The sequence below is a fragment of the Orbicella faveolata genome, unplaced genomic scaffold (assembly GCF_042242905.1).
Source record: "Orbicella faveolata isolate gen_17 unplaced genomic scaffold, um_ofav_v1 contig_1, whole genome shotgun sequence".
Lineage (NCBI taxonomy): Eukaryota > Metazoa > Cnidaria > Anthozoa > Scleractinia > Merulinidae > Orbicella > Orbicella faveolata.
In genome coordinates, this window is record NW_028301536.1 from 21,788,089 (window position 1) to 21,808,862 (window position 20,774).

At 39.2% G+C, this 20,774-nt stretch overlaps 1 protein-coding gene and 2 pseudogenes across 4 annotated transcripts; 2 read left to right on the forward strand and 1 right to left on the reverse strand.

The window, feature by feature from the left end:
* Positions 1 to 4,005: 4,005 nt before the first annotated feature.
* Positions 4,006 to 5,236, forward strand: LOC149118399 (uncharacterized; annotated as a pseudogene).
* A 602-nt stretch (positions 5,237 to 5,838) lies between these two features.
* Positions 5,839 to 7,941, forward strand: LOC149118400 (uncharacterized; annotated as a pseudogene).
* Positions 7,942 to 9,214: 1,273 nt separating this feature from the next.
* On the reverse strand, positions 9,215 to 17,549 carry LOC110066412 (5-hydroxytryptamine receptor 4-like). 4 transcript variants are annotated; one of them, XM_089295612.1, is made up of 5 exons: positions 17,160 to 17,549; positions 14,040 to 14,090; positions 12,445 to 12,492; positions 11,564 to 11,851; positions 9,215 to 10,951 (listed from the first exon to the last, which is right to left on the reverse strand). In XM_089295612.1, the coding sequence occupies exons 4-5, from the start codon at positions 11,784 to 11,786 to the stop codon at positions 10,146 to 10,148; spliced, it is 1,029 nt and encodes a 342-aa protein (XP_089151738.1). In that variant the 5' UTR covers positions 11,787 to 11,851; positions 12,445 to 12,492; positions 14,040 to 14,090; positions 17,160 to 17,549; the 3' UTR covers positions 9,215 to 10,145. The 4 variants fall into 4 exon arrangements, with proteins under 4 accessions (XP_089151738.1, XP_089151723.1, XP_089151729.1 ...); XM_089295597.1 differs by lacking the exon at positions 17,160 to 17,549 and adding an exon at positions 14,679 to 16,477 and having other exon boundaries at positions 11,564 to 11,814; XM_089295603.1 differs by lacking the exon at positions 17,160 to 17,549 and adding an exon at positions 15,374 to 16,476.
* Positions 17,550 to 20,774: the final 3,225 nt, after the last annotated feature.

Below are 20,774 nucleotides of genomic sequence, written 5' to 3' on the forward strand. Positions count from 1 at the left end.
CAGAACTGCCTTAAGGACAGATAAATTAACCATCGCATCAACTCATCACGGTAACTGTACTGCCCTGAGAATTTCAAATGCTATTCGGTTTTCTGTGATCGATCTTTCCATGCGCTAGGCTTTTTTTGGCTTGATCGCAGTCACACTCCAACAGCCATTTGGAATTACGCGATTCAAAAGTAAATGCAAAAACAAGAATAAGAAAAAAAACTACTCAGTCTGTACAGTCTGCATGGTCTGCACGGTCTGCGGTCTGCAGTCTGCAGTCTGCATGGTCTGCGTTTTGGGGTGACCGGTCAAAGTGAGGGTACTCACTGGATTGTTGTGTCGTTTTCGCCACCTGTTGTAGGTTGTTTGCTAAAAAAGGCTTACAAAAAAGGGGGGGTCACGGGCATCCCAGGACCCCCCTAGCTACGTCCCTGTTAAGGGTATGAACGGGATTTATCTGAAAGTTGGGAAAGGCTGAAATATTTTAATACAATTGCCCCTGACAACTCGTGAGACTTTTTTATCTGATTGCATGGTCATAAAAATTCTTATTAACTTTCACTGAGGTGAAATACAGTTTAGATGACAATGTAAGCGCCCTCTCTGATAATCTTTTCCTTCCAGAAGCAACACAAAACATTTCAACCTGACCTCATGGTAAATTACACCTTCGAGCTACACTGAAAAGGTAATTAAGAATAAACTAAGAAGCGTGTACTACACTATAAAAAAAACCAAGACGAAAATTTGAGAACACGAGAGATTAAAAAGAATATAAAACAGGGCCCAATTTATCCAAATTTTCCCAACTTCCAGTTGTGAACGTTAAATGCTGACAGCGCAATACACGGTCTTAACTTCTTTAGATGCTTTATGATATAGACTTGACTCTCAAGACAATAAACACGGTTTGATAGACGGTAGACTGAATATCTGCAAGCGCAAAATCCACTCTATCGTCCATATTACGAAATCTAATGATACACAGCGTTTTAACCAATCAGAGCTCGTTGAGGCAAAGTAAAGTAATTAAGTAAAAACTAAACAGAAACTAAACTTTACAATAAAGTGCAACAAATTCAGGTTTGTCGGTAGTCTTACGTCTTGTTCTTGTTAGCTCTTTTTAGTCTTCACCTCGTTTCCGAGACACTTCGCAGATTTCTACAGAGTGCGAATCGCGACTCTCAAGGTGTTATATTGTAAAGTTGTAGAATTAAAAGAAAGAAGAGAGGCATGCGCACTGAGAGTTGAGACGCCTGTTTACTGAGACCAATCATAATTGTCTTGATATGCATTAAGTTTTCACTAAGGATCGGAAGGGTAGCAGCTGCGCTGAACTCTATATCGCATTTTCAGTGTGCGAGCCCTGACCAGTGTGCGAGCCCTAACCTTGTGCCAGACACTTTACTTTCTAACAAATAGAGGGGTGGGGGTGGGGGATAAAATAATATTAATCCTTTCAGACCTTTAGTGGTTTGCTTTATATTTTCATCCAGTTTTTCTTTCGATACAAATATAAGTTGCCATCATGACATTAGCCTCATGTACATTATGTGGACCTACTTTTACCACTGTTACCTACAAAAGGCAACCATGCTGCAAGTTTTGGAAAAAGGCTCTTTCTTAACTAGCAAATAATTTAAATAAACCTTGCAGATAGTGTCACATGGCTTATAAGAAGAACACCCAAACGGCCTAGTCATCCATCGCTGTCAAGAGTGATAAGTTCGTTGTAGTTCGTGAGCAGACTCTCTTGTTTGTTTTTTCGTAGGTGGCATCTCCTCCACTCACGAAAACCTGAAGCAAAAGAGCCTTCTCTTCGAAGACTAAGCTGGTTGCAGCCAAACGTTTCTACTAAATAAATGGTCGGCAAACACGTGACATTGTTAGAAATCTCGTGTTTTCTAAGTTTCGTGTGACGGGTTGCTAAGCAACATAACATGAGCCATACAACGAAGGAACTAGCACTAACTGATTGGACGACAAGAATCAGATTACTACGAGAACTTCCGTTCCCCCGCCTGTATGTCTGTGCCTCATTTGTGATCATGATCTAAACCGTCAACATGTCTCTGTAAACAACAGTTCCAAGGAGATCTTGTAGAATGTGATCGTGGATGTGAATAAATAGAGGAATGTAAGTTAAAAAGTCCAGGAAAACCAAAGAAGCCGTCCTGCGGAGGATTTTTAACGTCTGTTCTTTTTGGTCTGCTGTTAAACCTCCGGCTGTGAGTCGTAACATAAGTTCCTCAAGCGAGATGGTCTTCTTTGCTTCGTCTACATAGCACAGAAACAGTCGCTGAAAATGAAAAGATAGGTTGTTACTAGAGCTTTTAACTTAAGATGTTCGGAAGCAGCTAAGTGTACACTCTGACTTCACTTTTAGCTTCACAAAATGAACAAAATGATCAACTAAGCGAAAGCATTAAATTGATTCTCAATTGTAAGCTGATAAAGGTAAATTCACCGTGGTCGCGACTTTGGTACTGAGGGCTTAGGCCCCGTCCACACTATCACACTACGCCAGAGAAATTTGAAAACGATGTTTTCACTCTGAAAACACTCCAAATGTTTCATTCCGTGCACGCTACACCGGAGAAATTTGAAAACGCAACAATTACCTGTAACTCGGGCGGGAAAATCACATGATGATCGTCATGTCATCGTTTTCGAAAAGCTTCGTTTTCAAAATGTTTTCCGTCCACACGAAAACCAAAAGCCGGCGTTTTCAAATTCCCCCGGTTTGGAGAAGGGCGTTTTCGAGAAAGCTCCGTTTTCGTGACAGGTTAGTGTGGACGGTTGGCCTAACCGTAGAAAAAAAGCTGCGTTTTCAAATTTACCCGGCGTAGTGTGGACGGGGCTTAATTATCGATCGAAACGCTAACTTTTGAATTTCAAACTCGCTAATTGGGCATCACTAAAACAGCGTGCATGCAGCTCTGGCCAATCACAAGATAGAATGTGTCCTTTTTGTCCCGTCAGGATTCAGCACATGCCACGGCTTTTCGTACGAACAGAAAGCCGTAGTTTGGCTGCGTTTTGTGTACTCTCTTCTCTTCGACCGAAACCAATGCTGCTTAAAGAGGAAATGAGTTTCACTTCGCTGGCCTAGATTTCTGTGCGCAAGCTGTGTAATGTAAACCCAACGAAGGTGTTTACATAGGACTGAAATGAGTTCAATAGTCCATGGGCCAGACCCTCTCAGATGTACCACTCAGAGGGACCAGCTGAGAGTGTGACAAATTTGAAGCTAAGTTGGGGGTGATTACAAGATGTTATGATAGCAACCCCTAAAGAGTAGCTTTCTTGTATATTTTATTGGCTGAAATATCACCAAAATTCGCTTTTGCATGAAAACGAGGCTTGTTTTCAAAAGTCATATTAAAAATATTAAGCTGGATCAAAAATAGTCTTCACACATATAAATACAACAAGAAAGAACACAAATCATTTTTTAAGAACCAAATTTCAATTTACCTCTTTAAAAGCGATGATATAGTAAGTTATGGATTACTTCAAATGTTGCAATGCATTATGGGGAAATTCAAGATGGCGACTTTCACGGCAGGTAAGTACGTTTGACTTATTCACTGATTTCGATAATCTTTAAGTAGAGATCTGATTAGAAATCAACAATATATACAAAATATTAGCTGTATAACTAAACAATAAGCATTTTTATGACGATATAGTGATATTTTGAACCTCAAATTATATAAAAACTTACAGTCCTTCGAGATCTACATGGACTCGACAGCCCAGCACTGTGTTGCCTTAATCATTAATTCTCATCGTTTGTAAGCCGGTATGTGTTTAAAACTCAATAAAAGCTATAACAAGTAGCTACATAATTAAACAATCAGCATTTTGATGGTTGTCTTGTGAAATTGTGAAATTGTGAAATCGAAGAGGAGAAGTATCGAGTCTGTGGATGATGAAACTGTACCTATCTATAATGCCGGCGAGCGCTGTGGGCCCCATACTAGAGGATATGTGGAGGTCAAGTTAAATCAAATCATGGAATGTACATGGAGAAAGAACTTGCTATGGGTTTTAGTACGCATTCATGCAAGTCAGAAGCAATCTGTTCCTGGTTGGACTGGTTTCAATATTTTGGTGCGTAATAACCAAGAAGTTGCCAAGGATAACGTGGGCTATCTTCCAACAATCAATGCCCCAGCGACGAACATGTCAGCTGTGTACCAAGTCCTCATCAATTCCCTACAGATTAAGGAAACTTTAAACCTCCAAAGCATAGTTGTTGTGTTTGATCAGGCACTGTATGCTAAAGCTACTGAGATAAAGTGGAAACACAGGGCACAGTTTGATGACCTTGTGTTGAGAATGGGTGTACTCCATACCATTTGCACTTTTTATTCAGTGATCGGAAAGCGTTTCCAAGATGCTGGTTTACGAGACGTAATAGTCGAGTCTGGATTAATTGCTGAAGGATCTGTGGCTGGTGTTCTAGAAGGCCGTACATATAATCGCGCCGTACGATTTCACAAGCTCATGTATGAAGCTCTTAACAGGCTAGCATGGATGGGATTTAACTCTTGGATTGAGGAACATCATAAAGAGAAGAAGCCTACTGTTAATGCGTTTTTAAAAGGACTGCATGAAAGCGCTCTGTGATAACACATGTGAACAAGAATTCAAAGACACAGTGGAGAGTCCCTCATTTGAAGAAGTATCGCAACTGTTCTGCTTGTATACGAGCTATCTCCGACATGATAATGGGAAGCTATCGAAGTTCTGGATGTCTTATGTTGACATGGTGGAAATATTACTTGGTCTGTTAAGAGGATCTCGGGAGGGAGACTGGGATCTTCACCTTTCATATATCAGTGAAATTGTCCCGTGGTGTTTCGCATATGATAACCTTAACTACGCCAGGTACCTTTCAGCATATCTGCATGAAATGTCACATCTACCAGCAGAGCATCCGGACACCCTGGAATACTTGCGATCCGGAGGATTTTCTGTTCAGATTGGCGAAGACAACCCTCTGGGAGAATACCTGTTGATCAGACGTGCGAGGAGACTGTCAACAAAGACACTCAAACGTCAGGAGGAACTAAAGGTTTCAGTCTAAGGCTTAATGCAGTAAGCAAATTCTGTAGCTTACAGTCCTTGTTGACGCTACGTCTAGAGATTTCGAACTCACGCTCTGTTGACGAGACTCGAGGAGCCCGTTGAGAATTGAAAGATAGAGCGAGCGAGGTTCGACTAGAAAAATAAATAAAAATACATGTGAAGAAGAGCCGAGCGATATGAGAAATACAGGACAGAATATAAAGACTTACAAATGTTTCCTGACTGTATAGCGAAGACGGTGAAGCTAGGTAGAATAGATTCCGCAACGATATTAACTTGAAGCTAGAGAAAACGTTGAAAAGATTGGCGCGCTAGGAAACAGTAGCGTTTAAATAGTAGTAATTTGCATACATAAATGGCAAGCAAAACTAAAAATTCGCACGTGAAATCCTACAAATTCTACCTGGTCGCTGAATACCGGAGCACCTTCCTAAGGCAACTCAAAGATATATTGCACATCAGTAGTTCTTGTTCCCAACACAAAGATCTACAAACAACAAGAATACAAAGAGATGAAGCTGATGTTCAATCCATAGTGTCAATTCTTCAAAACACTTGGCTCAACCCATTCAGCCCTGACCTTCAAGACCTCGTCTGTCTTTCCACAGGAAAAGTTGCCACTCCTGATGTAGAGCACGACTTGCTACAAGCTAAAGATAAAGGAGAGGAAGCCTACAGAGCATTCCGAGAGTAACGACTTCAGTCTAATCCACCCAAAGTCAAGTTCCATGATTCAATCAACAACAACAACAACAACAGTTTATTTCTACTACTGTAAACAACTAAAAGAATTTACAATTACAATCTTGTAAATTCTTTTAGTTGTTTACAGTAGTAGAAATAAACTGTTGTTGTTGTTGTTGTTGTTGATTGAATCATGGAACTTGACTTTGGGTGGATTAGACTGAGGTCGTTGCTCTCGGCTTTCAATCACGAGAGCTAAGCTGAAGACTTTTGCTCACTTGAACCAGGAGGTATCAGTTAAAGCTGGTAAGAACCAAGAAGTGATCATCAAGGCCGACAGAAGACTGTTTGCTCAAATGATTGTCATCGCAGAGAGCAGAGACTTACAGATGAGAGAAGTGTTATCCCATCCTCTCGGACCACTCCCTTGGTCATTAGCTACCGCGGATGGCTTGATGCGTAAGACGAACAAAGCGTCCTTGGCTAAAGAATTGCATAAAAATTTCGAAGCAGCAGATGCCATTCCCCAACCCTCAGCATGTGTAATAGATGGGATGGCTCTTGTCCAGTGTTTGAAAGGTGATAAGAAGACATTTGCGGCAGTTGCTGAAACTCTTCTTTGCAGAGTTCTAAACGAAGGTGGAACAAGTAACAGGATTGATGTCGTCTTCGATTATTACAGAGAGGAATCCATAAAGAACGCCGAAAGAGAGAACAGGGGTGACGGTTTAGGAAGCGAATACCGCAATATTCAAGCCGAACACAAGGTTAAACAGTGGAGAAGATTCCTGTGTAGCTCAAAGAACAAACAAGCTTTCATAGTGTTTGTAACCAGTGAGTGGAAGAAAGAAAAGTACACAGAGAAGCTATATCTGGAAGGACTCTGGTTGTCACATGTGGCGAAACATTTTACCAATTATCGTCTAGAATAATGCAACCTATCAGTGAGCTCGAATCAACCCAAGAGGAGGCTGACACCCGAATCCTCTTACATGCAGCCCATGCAGCTAAATCGAGGTTTGCTTCGGTCGTCATAGTATCAGAAGACACTGATGTGTTGGTACTTCTTTTGGCCTTCAAGAGCTTTATTCCTTCTTCAGTATTCATTAAAAGTGGTTCACAGACCAAAGTCAAGTACATCGATATCTCAAGAGTAGTTGAGAGGGTTGGAGCAAGTGTATGCAGATCACTACCGGGCTTTCATGCATTCACAGGGTGCGACACTGTTAGTGCTTTTGCCGGACGGGGAAAGGTTGCAGGTTATCGAATTGTAAAGCAAAATGCTGAATTTCAAGAGATGTTCCAGCATTTGGGTATGTTCTGGAATATGTCTGATCACCTGTACCATAGTCTTCAGAAATTTACATGTGCCATGTACTGCAGCAACCCTGGGACAAGCGACATCAATGAGCTGCGATATCGACTGTTCTGTTTGAAGAGAGGAGACGTTGATTCCAACCAGCTGCCACCCTGCAATGATACGCTGCACAAACACTCGCTACGAGCAAACTACCAGGCTGCTGTCTGGAGACGAAGTTTACAAAGATGCCCAGCCATCCCATCACCAGTGGGATTTGGCTGGTGTAGTGAAGACGACAAGCTGGTCGTAGACTGGATGGGTGGTCAGCCAGCTCCGCAAGCTGTTCTAGAATTGTCAGTGCAGTAGGTCCTGCAAACTTCCATCGTGCTCCCGCATTGTCAATGGGCTGAAATGTACTGATATGTGCCGGCTTCAAGATTGCACAAACAGGCCAGATGATGACGACGATGTATTATCCGTTGACGACAATGACGATGAAGAAAGCGAAAGGTAAGAATCTCATAACCATAGGAAAAATATGAAATAACTTTCCTTATACATACTCTTACATTCGTAAGGTTTAGTTTCGAACGATGTACTCTTTTTAATGTATCGAGTAACTGTTTGTGGTTGTCATGGCAACCGCTAAATGCTTTAAAATAACTTAGCTGTTATTGTTGCTGACAATAAACATGAGTCTGTTTACATTTAAGTGAAAATGATGCTTGACTGACGCGAAAAGGACAAGTCTCCAATGTGTTTGGTACTGGTATGGCTTCAGAATGGATGATATCAGGACAAAGAGGACTCGTTAAGGGAGCTCTTTAAAACTCATTAGCTGAATAGTTAATCCAAGCCAGTGCTAGAGTGATCTACAAATGATTGAACGTTTTGACAACGTATATTGCAGTTGTTATTTTTTAAAATTAGAAGGTGAAAAGCCTTATTTTCAGTGACTTTTATTTCAGTTGTGGGTTCATTGACCATTTCCGTCTCTATGGCAACGAGACAACCTTAAAAAAATTTCCTTCTTTTGCAATTGAATCAATGTCATATTCTGCTAGGCCTAAAATGTATAAAATGTTGTTTGAAGAGAATTGTACGATGGACATCGCTCAGAATCTGAAGCTGTTGACCGGATCCGTGGTCATTAGGCAGTTTAGATGACGTCATTTTATCACATGTTTAGAGCAAGAAAGCTACTGATAGAAGCGTGCTATCATACCTTAAAATAGACTTCAGTTATTGCAGATTGAGAAAATACGTGATAGCACTGGTCCCTCCACATGGTACAAAAAAACCACTTTTGGGGGTCTTGGCCCATGGACTACAACTCCCACAGGGTTGCTTTGGTACACCAACATGTCCTCCGTTTCATTGTTTCGGAAGTGGAAATGCCCTGTAGCTGTTACCCCAAAGTCGTGTTCGTAAACAAAATAATTGTCCTAGTTTTGGTACTAAAAGGACATAGTCTCGCATACCGACGGAACAAACATCGTTGGTGTCGATTTACACGGGCAGTATAAAACACGCATTGGGGACTGGGGACTGGGGACTGCGGACTGCGGACTGCGGACTGCGGACTGCGGACTGTGGACTGCGGACTGCGGACTGCGGACTGCGGACTGCGGACTGCGGACTGCGGACTGCGGACTGCGGACTGCAGACTGCAGACTGCGGACTGCGGACTGCGGACTGCAGACTGCAGACTACAGACTACGGACTACGGACTGGGTATAAAAGACAGACTTATGCATAAAACGCGGACTAAGCATTACGGACTGGGCATAAAACGCGCGCGGACTCAGGTATAAAATGGGGACTGCGGGCTAAATGCGGCCTCCCGACTGCAGTCCATGTTTTTTACTGACCGATCGTAACTAATATTACACAATACATGTATAAACGAGAACAAACCCTCTCGTATGCACGTGCTTTGCGATCGATTTATTTGTTTTTGCCCCTGCTGAAGGGAGACCAATTTCACGTCTACCTAACAGCTCAGGCACAAAATGCTTTCCCTAGAATTTTTTTTTTAACATACCAAGCCTGCTTTGTGATCAATTCATTTGTTTTCGCCCCTGCTGAAGGGAGACCAATTTCACGCCTACCTAACAGCTCAGACACAAAATGTTGTCCCTAGAATTTTTGTTTGTTTTTTTTTTAACATACCAAGCCTACCAAAACTCGAACACACCCTTTAATCTACGATTACTACTAGTATCATAAGGAAACCTATGTGGTAATCAAATAACCACTTAAATTGGTCCCGTTGGATTTATGATTGACAGGCTCAAGCAGCCTCATAGCACACAGAGGCTCGTTTCGTGAAAAAAGTCAAGGTCGTAAGAGAATTCGGAAAACTATTCTTGTTTATGGATTTCATTCACTGCTGGTTAAAAAAATCAGTAACAAGGGTTTTCAGGACACTCACTCAATCTTTATTTTTTCTTAATATTTTACAACCACAGCCTAAATTATTTTTCTTTTCAATTAAACAGTTCTTCGTGATTTTCAAAAATTACAAATTAAACAAAATAACGATTGATTATGAACAATTGTTGGAAATTATTACATTAATTTGTAAAGTAGAATGTTTTTGTTTATAAGCTTAACTCTTCCTAAAAATCACAGAACTAACTCTAAAATACGAAATTGTGAATAAACATGAATGCCTTACCTTCTGTTTGGTGCCGTTATAAAAAGATACGAACACCCTTAACTCTTAGCTCCGGACAATGGACCTTTTTAACGACGTCACGCTTTTCCTATTTTTTCTATTTCCTATTTTTGTTAAAGAAACGTCATGACTCATGAATTAAAAAAAAAAAAACTAAGACAGGCCTTAGTTCGTAACTGACTTTTTTTCAGAAAAAAAGATGCAAATAGCACGTCTTACATTCAGACGGTCATAGCTCGTTATGGAGCAAAGAGTCTTAGACCTCAGTTAAGTGACTGATATTCATGAAAATTACATCAGCTAAATTAACCAATGTTTTTCTATCAGGGTTCTTTATCAGTAACGGCCGTATATATAGTTTTCGGTTTTTTATTTTTTTGTTGTGTTTTATTGCGTTTATTCTTTATCCTTGATCGTATAACGCGTAGCTGCAGTGTGAGTCTGAGTTGAGCCCAGTTCAGTCTCTGGAGATATCTCACTCCCTCTATTGCATCCCAAAAGCTTTTTAAACTCCTTCCGGTACTCTTTGTTAGTGAAACAATAAATCAAAGGATTCATGCAAGAATTAATAAACACCAGTACATTAAAACCCTTATGCACTGGGCTGCCAATTTTTGTGATACCAAAAGGACTGAGAATGTAGATGGTCTGCGAAGGAAAACCGCAAACTGTCAAGGCTGCTGCGGTTAAAGCGCACATGCGCAGTAGTAGTCTCTGTCGCCTCCGTTTGTTTACACTCTCAGTACTTTCTCCGGGGGATGACGGGAGATTAATTGCGATATGGCCAAACGTTATCCATGTCAACAGACAAGGAATGTAAAACGCGATGAAACTGTATGCGATAATAAAAGCCCGTGTACCGTACTTGCCGTACGGAGCTTTCTCCGAAATGCACTTTTTGCCAGCGAGTTTTGTCTCGATCAACTTATTCATGGAAAGAATACACGTGATAATAAACATGACGAAAACGTAAAGGATGATACGTTTTCTGCTAAACTGATCCTTGTATCTGATTGGCCGAAGCACACAGTACCATCGCTCGATAGCAAGGCAGGCCACAAGAAGGATGGAAACTTTTCCCATTGCAAACAGAAGATATCTGTTTGCGAACAGGCGACAAAAAATCTCGCCGCCTAATCCGAGAGGGACTGGGTATGCGGACTTTGCAATGGCGTATCCAGGAGTAGCTACGAGGAAGACTCCTGAAAGAAAAAGAATGCATCAGCACTGACGAATATAGAAACGTTAATTGACGCTTGTTTCGTTGTAGCCTAAAAGAAAGCCTGCTGATGTATGTTCTTCACTGCACATAACATAATACAAATACAAAGGTAGGCGACTCGAAGGCAAGTGTAGATAGAGTTCATAATGTAGGGTGTACACTCTACACTCGCACTGTGCACGGTGTTCAAGGTTTCGAATCCATTTGAGGCCTGGATAGCAAACATGCACTGCGGGATTGGTAAAATTGTGCTTTCGTTCCGGGACTGAATGTCCATATAACTTGAGTAATCACTGATATAAAGGTTACTATATTGATTTAGCCCCTGCGCACTTGCAGCTCGTCAGTAAAGGCGGAAAACGGGGAGCGCGGGGCTTCATGGTTAGGCGGTGAATGTGGCAACTTTGCTTCTGTAAATGACCCACAACACCAAGCGCACCTCGCTCCAACTTAGGGACGCCTGGGCGGAAGGCAAGGCTATTATGAACACCAGTTTACAGTTCCCCTTTATCACACTTTCAAGATAACCATTTAAAGTGACGACAACCTATCAAGACACAGAGACTAAATGACTCACAAGTTGTCTACTCACCAGTCAGCATATCTACCACTGCTAAACTGAACAGTAGGATATTGTGGGGTTTCTTTAACAGGGAGGGTTTCCTCAGAAGCACGATACAGAATGACAAGTTGAATGTAAAGGAAGCAACAGCAATCACCCAGAATGACACTTGAAAGGCGTGGTCCAGGCTTTTCGAAGGCGGAGGATTGGGACTGACTGTCGACGGGGGAAGTGAAGTGCTGTTGCCTTCCATGCTGTGTTAGCTTAAATCTCTTTGATCTCTAGGAGGATAAATCGAAGTTTGCTTTTTTTTCCAATCTGCAATCGATATAAGGTTTCTTCTTAAATATGACAAAAATTGGTTTTCTTAAAAAAAATTATCATCGTTAATGGCAATTTTTAAGTGGCAATTTGCTAGCATGAATACAGTTTCTAACCCGTAGAAATACAAAGCAGTTTTCAGTTTGGAATGCATTTTGTTTGGGAGCTGATTTCACGAAAATAGTAACTGGTAATGCCTGTTAACACGTTTTACGAAACCTGGAGGGTTAAGGACGTTCCTACCCAAATGTTCACAAGTAAAGATTATTTTAAACTTGATGCAATGCAGTAAGGTAACGATCAACTTTTGCCAAAAAGGCAATAAAACAAAATGGGGGATCACCGTACTTGTTTTCGAGATAAGGTGCATTGAAGACCATGCAGTTTTAGAAGCTTTCGTTATTTTACATGTAAGACGATCTTTGCTTACAACTATCAGTAATAAAAGAGGCTAGGTATGTTGATAAAATTTACATCAGGTATCGAGAACTCCAAGCATTGGAAACTCAGTTATAAAGCGTACACTTCGGCTAAAGTTCACAGTTTTCTGAATTTTGAATCGGCATGTTTAGCCTTTTAGGACAACCTACCCGCTTATTTATTTTTTATCTTGTTTTTCCCATAAACTGCAAGAATACCTGTTAAAAAGAAAAAATATATAAATTAATGAATATAACCACAGTGAAATACCAACTTTTGGTATTCTCAATTTCATTGAACTTCCCGAAAACTGGCAAAATGTAGGAGAAAACCCAATTTCCCATCCTCTAGTTGTCTCGAAAAATCTTGATTCAAATCTATTTCACTTATCCTAAAGAACAACTGAGAAACACGATCGCATCACATAAATAATTTCTTGAGGAGCGTCCATAGCTTACATTTCAGTTTTAGCTACATTATGGTTGCCTCTTCGTTCGACCTCAAATAAACAAGCACAAAAACTTAACATTTCAAGTTTCATAGAAAAAAATGTTCAATTATAACGTGTTATCGACAAGCTGACGGGTGTACATTGAAATAAAATTGTATATTGGCCTGAAAAATTCGAAAGCTCTTTAAAGGTAACCTATTATTAATTCAGAAGAACATTTCCAGGAAATGAAACATGAACACTCTAAATAGTTGTTAACAGTTAAAAGGCAAACCAGTCTAATGGGCGAAATGAAAAATAATCCAAATAATGTACTTCTTTACATGTTGTAAGAAACCTGTTGTTAATACACAAGACATGGGAAACGAGAAACTGTCGACGGACTTGATTGCATTGGTAATCGTATACCTGTACAATTAGAGATTTATACAACAAGTGCTATTCGAAAACTTTCTCAACATTCTGCAAGCCTTTAGGCGAGTGCAATTTGAAGGAATTTTCAAATATCACGAGTAGTGCAAATCCATCATTATTGCTTGAAGATTCATACGATAAACAATTATTACATGTCTGAACGCTCGCTCACGTCAATTAGCGCTGTAATGGTAATTAAAAATAAATGAGATATTCGCCGGCTCTCGGCCAATCGCAAAGAAATAACGTTCTCATCGTTTCTCTGTCATATGAAAAAAAAGGACCAAAAAACTTAAAGGGAATCTAGGAATTAGAAACAATCAAGGTTAAAAAGCTCTTTAGACAATGTTTAAACCTTTTTTGTTTTTTGTTTTTTTTTTGGCAGCAAGGAATTAGAAACATTCGGTTTACAAAGCTATTTAGACAATGTTTAAAGTTAAAAAAAGAAACAAGGAATTAGAAACACCCAGGTTAAACATTCAAGTTAAAAGCCTCTTTAGACAATGTTTTAATTTTTTTTTTCAGAAAAAAGCAACAAGGAATTAGAAACACTCAGGTTAAACACTGTCCAGAAATGATTTGCAGTTTTAAGGCGCCAGTCTAATGAAAGGAAATCAAAAAGCTGAGATCTGGCCAGATCGTCTTTAGCGGGAAATACATGTAGGATTTAGGAACACTTAAAAAGGCCTTATGTTATTCAGAAAAATATTTCCAAGAAATGAAAGATCTTTTTTGTCTAAGTTAAAAGATCATTTAACTTTGAAATTGCTAAGTGCACCATTTAACGGATAAATAAGGTATACAGCTTGCACAGGAAGAGGCAGTTGCACCTTATCGTAAAGATATTGTTTCTACACATTAATCCATGTCTTTGTTACAGGAAATCAAATTAATACCAACCTTCAGGTGCAGTTAACACCTCCATGGGTACGTGTTTGTTCCCACTAGCCCCTGAGGTGAGAAAGAAAAGGCTCGTATAAGATGAAATTCAGATAAGTTCAAACTTTCCATGTTCAAACATTCACACATGAGTTCAAACTGCAAGAGAGGGGTGATCTTGAAAAACTTGTCAGCTATGACTTTTTCTTTCGCGCACATTTACAAGGCGTCCAAACCAACAAAAAGTTAAATTAAATTACAGGCAATTGCAATAAACTAAAAAGTGGCAAATGCGCGTTATTTTTCAACGTAAAGGAAAAAACAGTGTTGGTAACACGTAGCTTTTTTTCTCAGTATAAAGGAAAAATAAACCAGAATTAATATGATATGTTTTAACTGTCCAATGAAAACGAAACTTTCAATGGTACAGCAATTTAATACATAGAGATATGTGTGGCAGTAGGTCTTGTCGTTTGATGCAAACGTGAAATTGAGGACAAGAAACTTAACATAAAAACTTTCAGTGAATTCTAATGCCTTAAAGATCTAATGCCTTTTAGGATCTGAACTAACTTAACAATGGGCGCAAAACCCTTCGATCACTGAACACATCTAACAAGAGGAAACACCTGTTTCTATCAAATTAAAAATAGCTCATACCTGATTATTTTGAAAACTGTTGGCCCAAAAAATTTTCAGCCTCTCAATGTTAGTAACTTAAGTATAGTAAATTCATGTGCGCATTTTGCAATGCTACAAGTAATGCAACGCCTTCAGTAATTCAATCTTGAGTTTTTGTGCCAGAATTCATTACGATGATAGAATCTCAGGTTTTATTAAATCAAATCAGGAAAAGTATACACTTGGGTTTATTTGAATTTGTTCTCTGACAACGTTTGTTTGTTTGTTCATTTCCTTTCGTCATTTGCTTTTTAATAAAACCTCACTTCAATTTAGCAGATGGGCGACGGTGAAAATTTCAAAATTCCATGATATATGTATTTTAAATCTACTAGTTTTCACTTCTGGGATGGTCTGAACTCGTTTTAAACACTGTTACAGCAACATTTCGGGTGTAGCAACGAATCAGTGGTCTTAAGCCATGAATTGAATACAGCAGACAAGCTAGACTCTGTGAGCTGTCTTGTCATATTTCCTATTCTATTCTTTCTTTTTGTTTCCTCCAGAAAACTGTCACATACAGTGTTGTTGCATGGCGTTTGCACGGTGCATGGCCATGATGAAGAATCTCTACAATAATGGAAGGTTTACAGAAATTATGTGCAACATACTGCTTTACCTTGAGGTCTGGTTACTGCATGTTGACAAATGACAGTATTTAGACGCTTACTTACCTGTTTCGCAGAACACAAACGTGAACTGTTGCCTCTAGAGCAGGGAAAGCTACACGACCTTCACCATCAGTGTTCAACGTTGTTGAAGAGCTCGGCTTCTTAGTATTTGTACCAATACATTTACTTTGACACCTGCGCTAGGTGCGAACAAATGAATTTTCTTTTTCAATTGACTTAATGAAATTTTTTGCTGACAAGCCAAACTAAAGATAGGCTCTACAAACAAGGTAAACATGTGTCAAGTTGAAACAAAGACAAATATGAAAATGTCACACTGAGCGTCTCTGTAAAAAAAAAAAACCGATTGGTAGTGAAATTGGAAAACATCGTAGGACATCTCAAAAACTATTCTTTTGTCGAGATATTCTAGAAAAGGCTCTTAGAAATCGTGCAATACCAAAAAAAAAAAATAAGTTTTATGTCAAATGGAAATAAATTAATGGTATTTCACGAGGTTCCGTAAAGGTTGATTTTGCTAATTTTTAAAATTCGCATTTCCGATTTATGTTTTCCCATGTTACTTGTGAAAGTAGGGTCAACAAGCTAAATTTCTTTCCCAACAACTAAGAGTTAAATAATTCTAAAATAAGAGTTAACTTGCATAATTTAAATTCAGGCCATATCATGATTTTGTTTTTTCCCCGAGTGCAAAAAATAGTTGGAATATTGCCAACCTTGATGGCAACTTATATCCTGTTTTCAAGTTTGACAACACATTACAATAACTACAATAACTGAGTATATATAATTAGAACATAGATTTACGATCCCCGCGGTTGAAAACAACAGCCATAAAAAAACAACAAACAAACAAACAAAACAAAACAAAAACGAAAACCCAATAATATTTAAAATAACAAATAGGTGAAAATAAAGGAAGCTGGTTCTTATCTCTAGTTTTTTGGGCTGTCGAAAATATTACACTTTCTATAGGGTGTGGAGTGGAGAGCTTAAGCAAACCACGACGGCAACGAGAACACCACAAAACAAAAGTTTTAAGGAGTAGAACAATAGCTGTGCACGTGCGTTATAAATCTCTGTACATTTCTTTGCCGTCCTCTGTAAAACAACAACGTGAAATGATTAAGTTCTGCGTATTTTTGACAACGCGAACGACAGCGCCTAAGTTTTCGTCTCTTTATTTGGAATTGAACGCTAGCGTTACATATTTAGCTTGAGCAAATTCTGAGACCAATAGGCGTACTGAACAAATCTATACAATTGCGTAATCCGAAGGTAAAATATAAATTCATTTTTTCTAGGCGTTGTCCTCGAAGTCGCCGTAGTCATTGCTTAAGCTCTCTACTAAACGAAGATAAACAAGTGACTCGTGAATTTACACGTACCTTGTAAAGGAAACACGATCCGTACTGAATCGTAAACTCAACGCAAATATTAAGTTACGTAACGCAAACTCCATGCCGCGTTCTTGGTGAACTAACACGATTTTTTGTAATTATGTTTGTAGTGATACAATTTTAAAAGGAAAATTGGTAATATAACTGGAGAAAACAAATTTGTTTTTTTTCAAACATAAACAGCACAGCAGTACACCCATTCGGTCGATATAATCGATATGTTCAATAGAAAAACAGCGAAAAACATTTCAAATTAAACCAAACGATTCTCATTAGTATGAAACCAATGACCTAACGGATCAAAAATAATTAGCAAAACAACGGGAAAATCACCAAAAACAAACGTATTAAACAGCAGACTTTTTTTTAGCAAGAGAAGGATCAAACTTCAAAAAAATGTCACTGATACTTTAAACACTTTACCTTACCTTGAGATGAAAATCGCAATTTTAACAGGCACACTAACTTTGATTAACGCTGGTTTCAATTTCTGTAACCTATGCATGCTATACAGGTGCAAATTATGCAAATCTTCGATAGGCATCCTGAAACGCAAATTACAGAAAGATGACAAAATATTGACAAATACTTACAGAGAGCACTTAAAAATCCACTCGACAAGTGACTTTGATTTGTCCCATCGAAAATTACGTTTCCCTTAAAATCAAGATCAATTTTATTTGTATACTACGGTAAGCAGTTCGAGCTGTCGTTCGAGCTAAGGACAAAATTGCCGCGCAAAGTCTGGGAACTAAGAAAAGTGAGTGCCTGTTGCAAACTTTGTGCAGCTGGTGGACTCGAACAGGGCTGAATGCATTAACGTGAGCAAGCGGCATTCTGCTACCCACAAGCTTTTCACTTAAAGTGCCACTAACCCCCAAAATTTTTTTTCGCTAATATAAATTTCCTTTTTCTCCTGATCACCACTTCGAAAAAGTTATCGTTTTAGCAATTTTCGTTAATTTTCTATGAATTTGTAGTTTGCAAATTTGCCCTTTTCCATGTTGACGACCGAGGAATAGCGGAGAATGGGACGAGTTGGCCTTTGACGTCACTTCGGGAATAACAATATTTTGTTTCTGAGAAGAATGTATGCGAACATGCGATAGTGTGTGTCAAAATCGTTGCAGAATGCAAGAAAGATATGTTGTTGGAGGCTGTAGCAATACAGGATGCGTAGAATAGAGTATTCCTCTTCATTCAATACCTCTATCTCGATGAAACTCTGCCAGAAACAAGAAAAAGACCAAAGAAGTGGGCTGATCTGTGCGAAGCTAACGCCGGGAGCCATTGAGGATTTCTTCGATCTCGGGTTCGCCGCTACTGTAAAAACCTAGAGATTTTCATGGCCTATATATTCTTCTCTATCTCTAGTGGAAAGCTTGAAATTGTCAAGGTACTGCATAAGACACGAATTTGGGATAAGCTGGGAGCCATCTGACTATTTCGAGCGCAAACGTATAACGTCCGTTAACTTAGACCAGACCATCCAAGAGTTTGCCTCGAGTCCCAGACGAAACTATAGGTGACGAAATTACACGGTAAATTAAACGCATCGCGTTTTGAAATAGAGACTTGACTTGTCTAAACGTTCTACAACGACGCGAAGAAGATTGTTGAGGCTTCGAACTGGTGAACTAGCTATGTATCTGTGGATTTTAATAAAAACACATGCACGCCGGAGGTCGCCTGTAATCTGGCCGTGTTTCTCAATGGTCATTCCGAATACAAAATTGTTTTGCTCTTGGAGTTTCGTCTTCGAGGAACGAAATACATCTAAATTACAAACTTAGAATGGATCAAGCATTTATAAATATCTGAGGAAAGTGATACAAACGATTGAGATTCGACCCTATAGCTACCGACGGAGATTGTTGTGCTGAAAGGAGAATGCGCTTATCAGTCAACCGAAACGCAAACTAATAAGTCGAGGACTCCCAGGTTATTAGCGTGCGTAAAATAGACATTTCATTCAAAATAACAGTGAAGTAGAAATGTATTCATTTAACTGAAAGTATACTGAACCTCTTTTCAAGATCTTGTCGAAGGATTTTCCATGATTTCACTAGTTCGGAATGTGCAAATTTGTGTAGCTCGTGTTCGTACACAGTAATTGAATGTGCATATTCTACGGTCGGGCGACAATAACGAAGCGAAAAGTTACCTCACCTTCGAATATTATTTGCCGACATCTCTGCTTATCTCTTATGTTAAAACTATTTTCAATCAATGATCTGGAGAAGTAGGCAGGAGTGGATTACGACTGCATCACATTTTAACTTGTATTTCGGGGGAAATTAATATTTGAATGTAAAAGTGTTTTGTCACTCCGAAATTTGCACGTTCCGTAAAGTCAAATTACCAACTCTTCGTGTTCATTGGCATCTCTATAACCCTTTAAGAGCTGTAAGTTAACTCTTCAGTCATTGTTTGTAACTTTATAACCCAAATGGACTGGCAAATTGTCGATCCCGGCCTTAATATAATTATACAACGCGGCGATCTCGACTAGCGACCCGCACTTCGAAATGGAAAAAAAATATGTACTTCACAGCCGTCCAAATCGTAGCTAGACTCCGAATTGTAATGCTAGATGATACAGTTCTTTCACTTAAAGTTCTTGTCCAGTTCTGATAAAATATGAATCACAGATACCCCGAAAATGTTCTGACTGCCCTCGCAGCTCAGTCAAAAGTCTCTTGAGTGTTTTAGCCCGGTTCCCGAAGTGACGTCACTAGTAGCTCGACCCAGATCCCACTTTGCGCGGTCGTGAACATAGAAATTACATGTTTAAACGCTTGTAGAAACGCAGGGATTTTATCAATCGAGATAATTTTTTCGCTGAAGTAATCAGGGAAACTAGTAGATTTTATTAAAGGAAAAAAATTTTTTGGGGTTAGTGGCACTTTAACCAATGACCTAACGGATAAAAAATAATTGACAAAACAACGGGAAAATCACCAAAAAACAGAAAAACAGTATTAAACAGAAGACATTTTTTTAGCAAGAGAAGGATCAAACTTCAAAAAAACGTCACTGATAGTCTAAACACTTTACCCTACCTTGAAGTGAAAAATCACAATTTTACACAATATGTAACAGACACACTAACTTTGATTAACGCTGGTTTCAATTCCTGTAACCTATGCATGCTATACAGGTGCAAATTATGCAAATCTTCGATAGGCATCCTGAAACGCAAATTACAGAAAGATGACAAACTATTGACAAATACTTACAGAGAGCACTTAAAAATCCACTCGACAAGTGACTTTGATTTGTCCCATCGAAAATTATACTTCCCTTAAAAACAAGATCAATTTTATTTGTATACCACGGTAAGCAGTTCGAGCTGTCGTTCGAGCTAAGAACGCGCGAAATCTGGGAACTAAGAAAAGTGAGTGCCTGTTGCAAACTTTGTGCAGCTGGTGGACTCGAACAGGGCCGGATGTATTAACGTGAGCAAGCGGCATTCTGCCACCCACAAGCTTTTCACTTAACGCCGGATAATTTCACACCTTGCCAATTAAAAAGTTCGTGCGACAAAACACATCATCAATTTCTGTCTCGCCACGTGTTGGAAAAACTGCATTGGCCAAAATCGTGAGCAAGCACTATCACGGTGATTATCCTGTTTGAAAAACGGTGCTAAAGTGATGACTAAGTACCTTTGCCCATGCACAAGCCTAGAGCAACCACAGCATGACATCAAGTGAATGCTTGGAGGAAGGGCAAACTGTAATTAGTTTCTTGCCGATTTCATTAAGACATCGGAAGAAGTTGAAAAAGTCTGCTCGACATTTTCAATTGAAGAGCAAAACCTCTGGCATGCTTAACTCATGATTGAACCCCTTGAACAGCTTCATTGTAGAGTAACGTTATTCAAATTTTAGTCCTTCTGTTGTCAAATTCGTTCTTTGACAACAAAGTTTCCCAAATGACACACATAATAGGACCCTTTAAACGCCTTGAAAATGTGCCAAAACACTCCTGCTCCAAGTTATCAATCAACGAGAAAAGCAAAAAAACAAACAATTAAATAA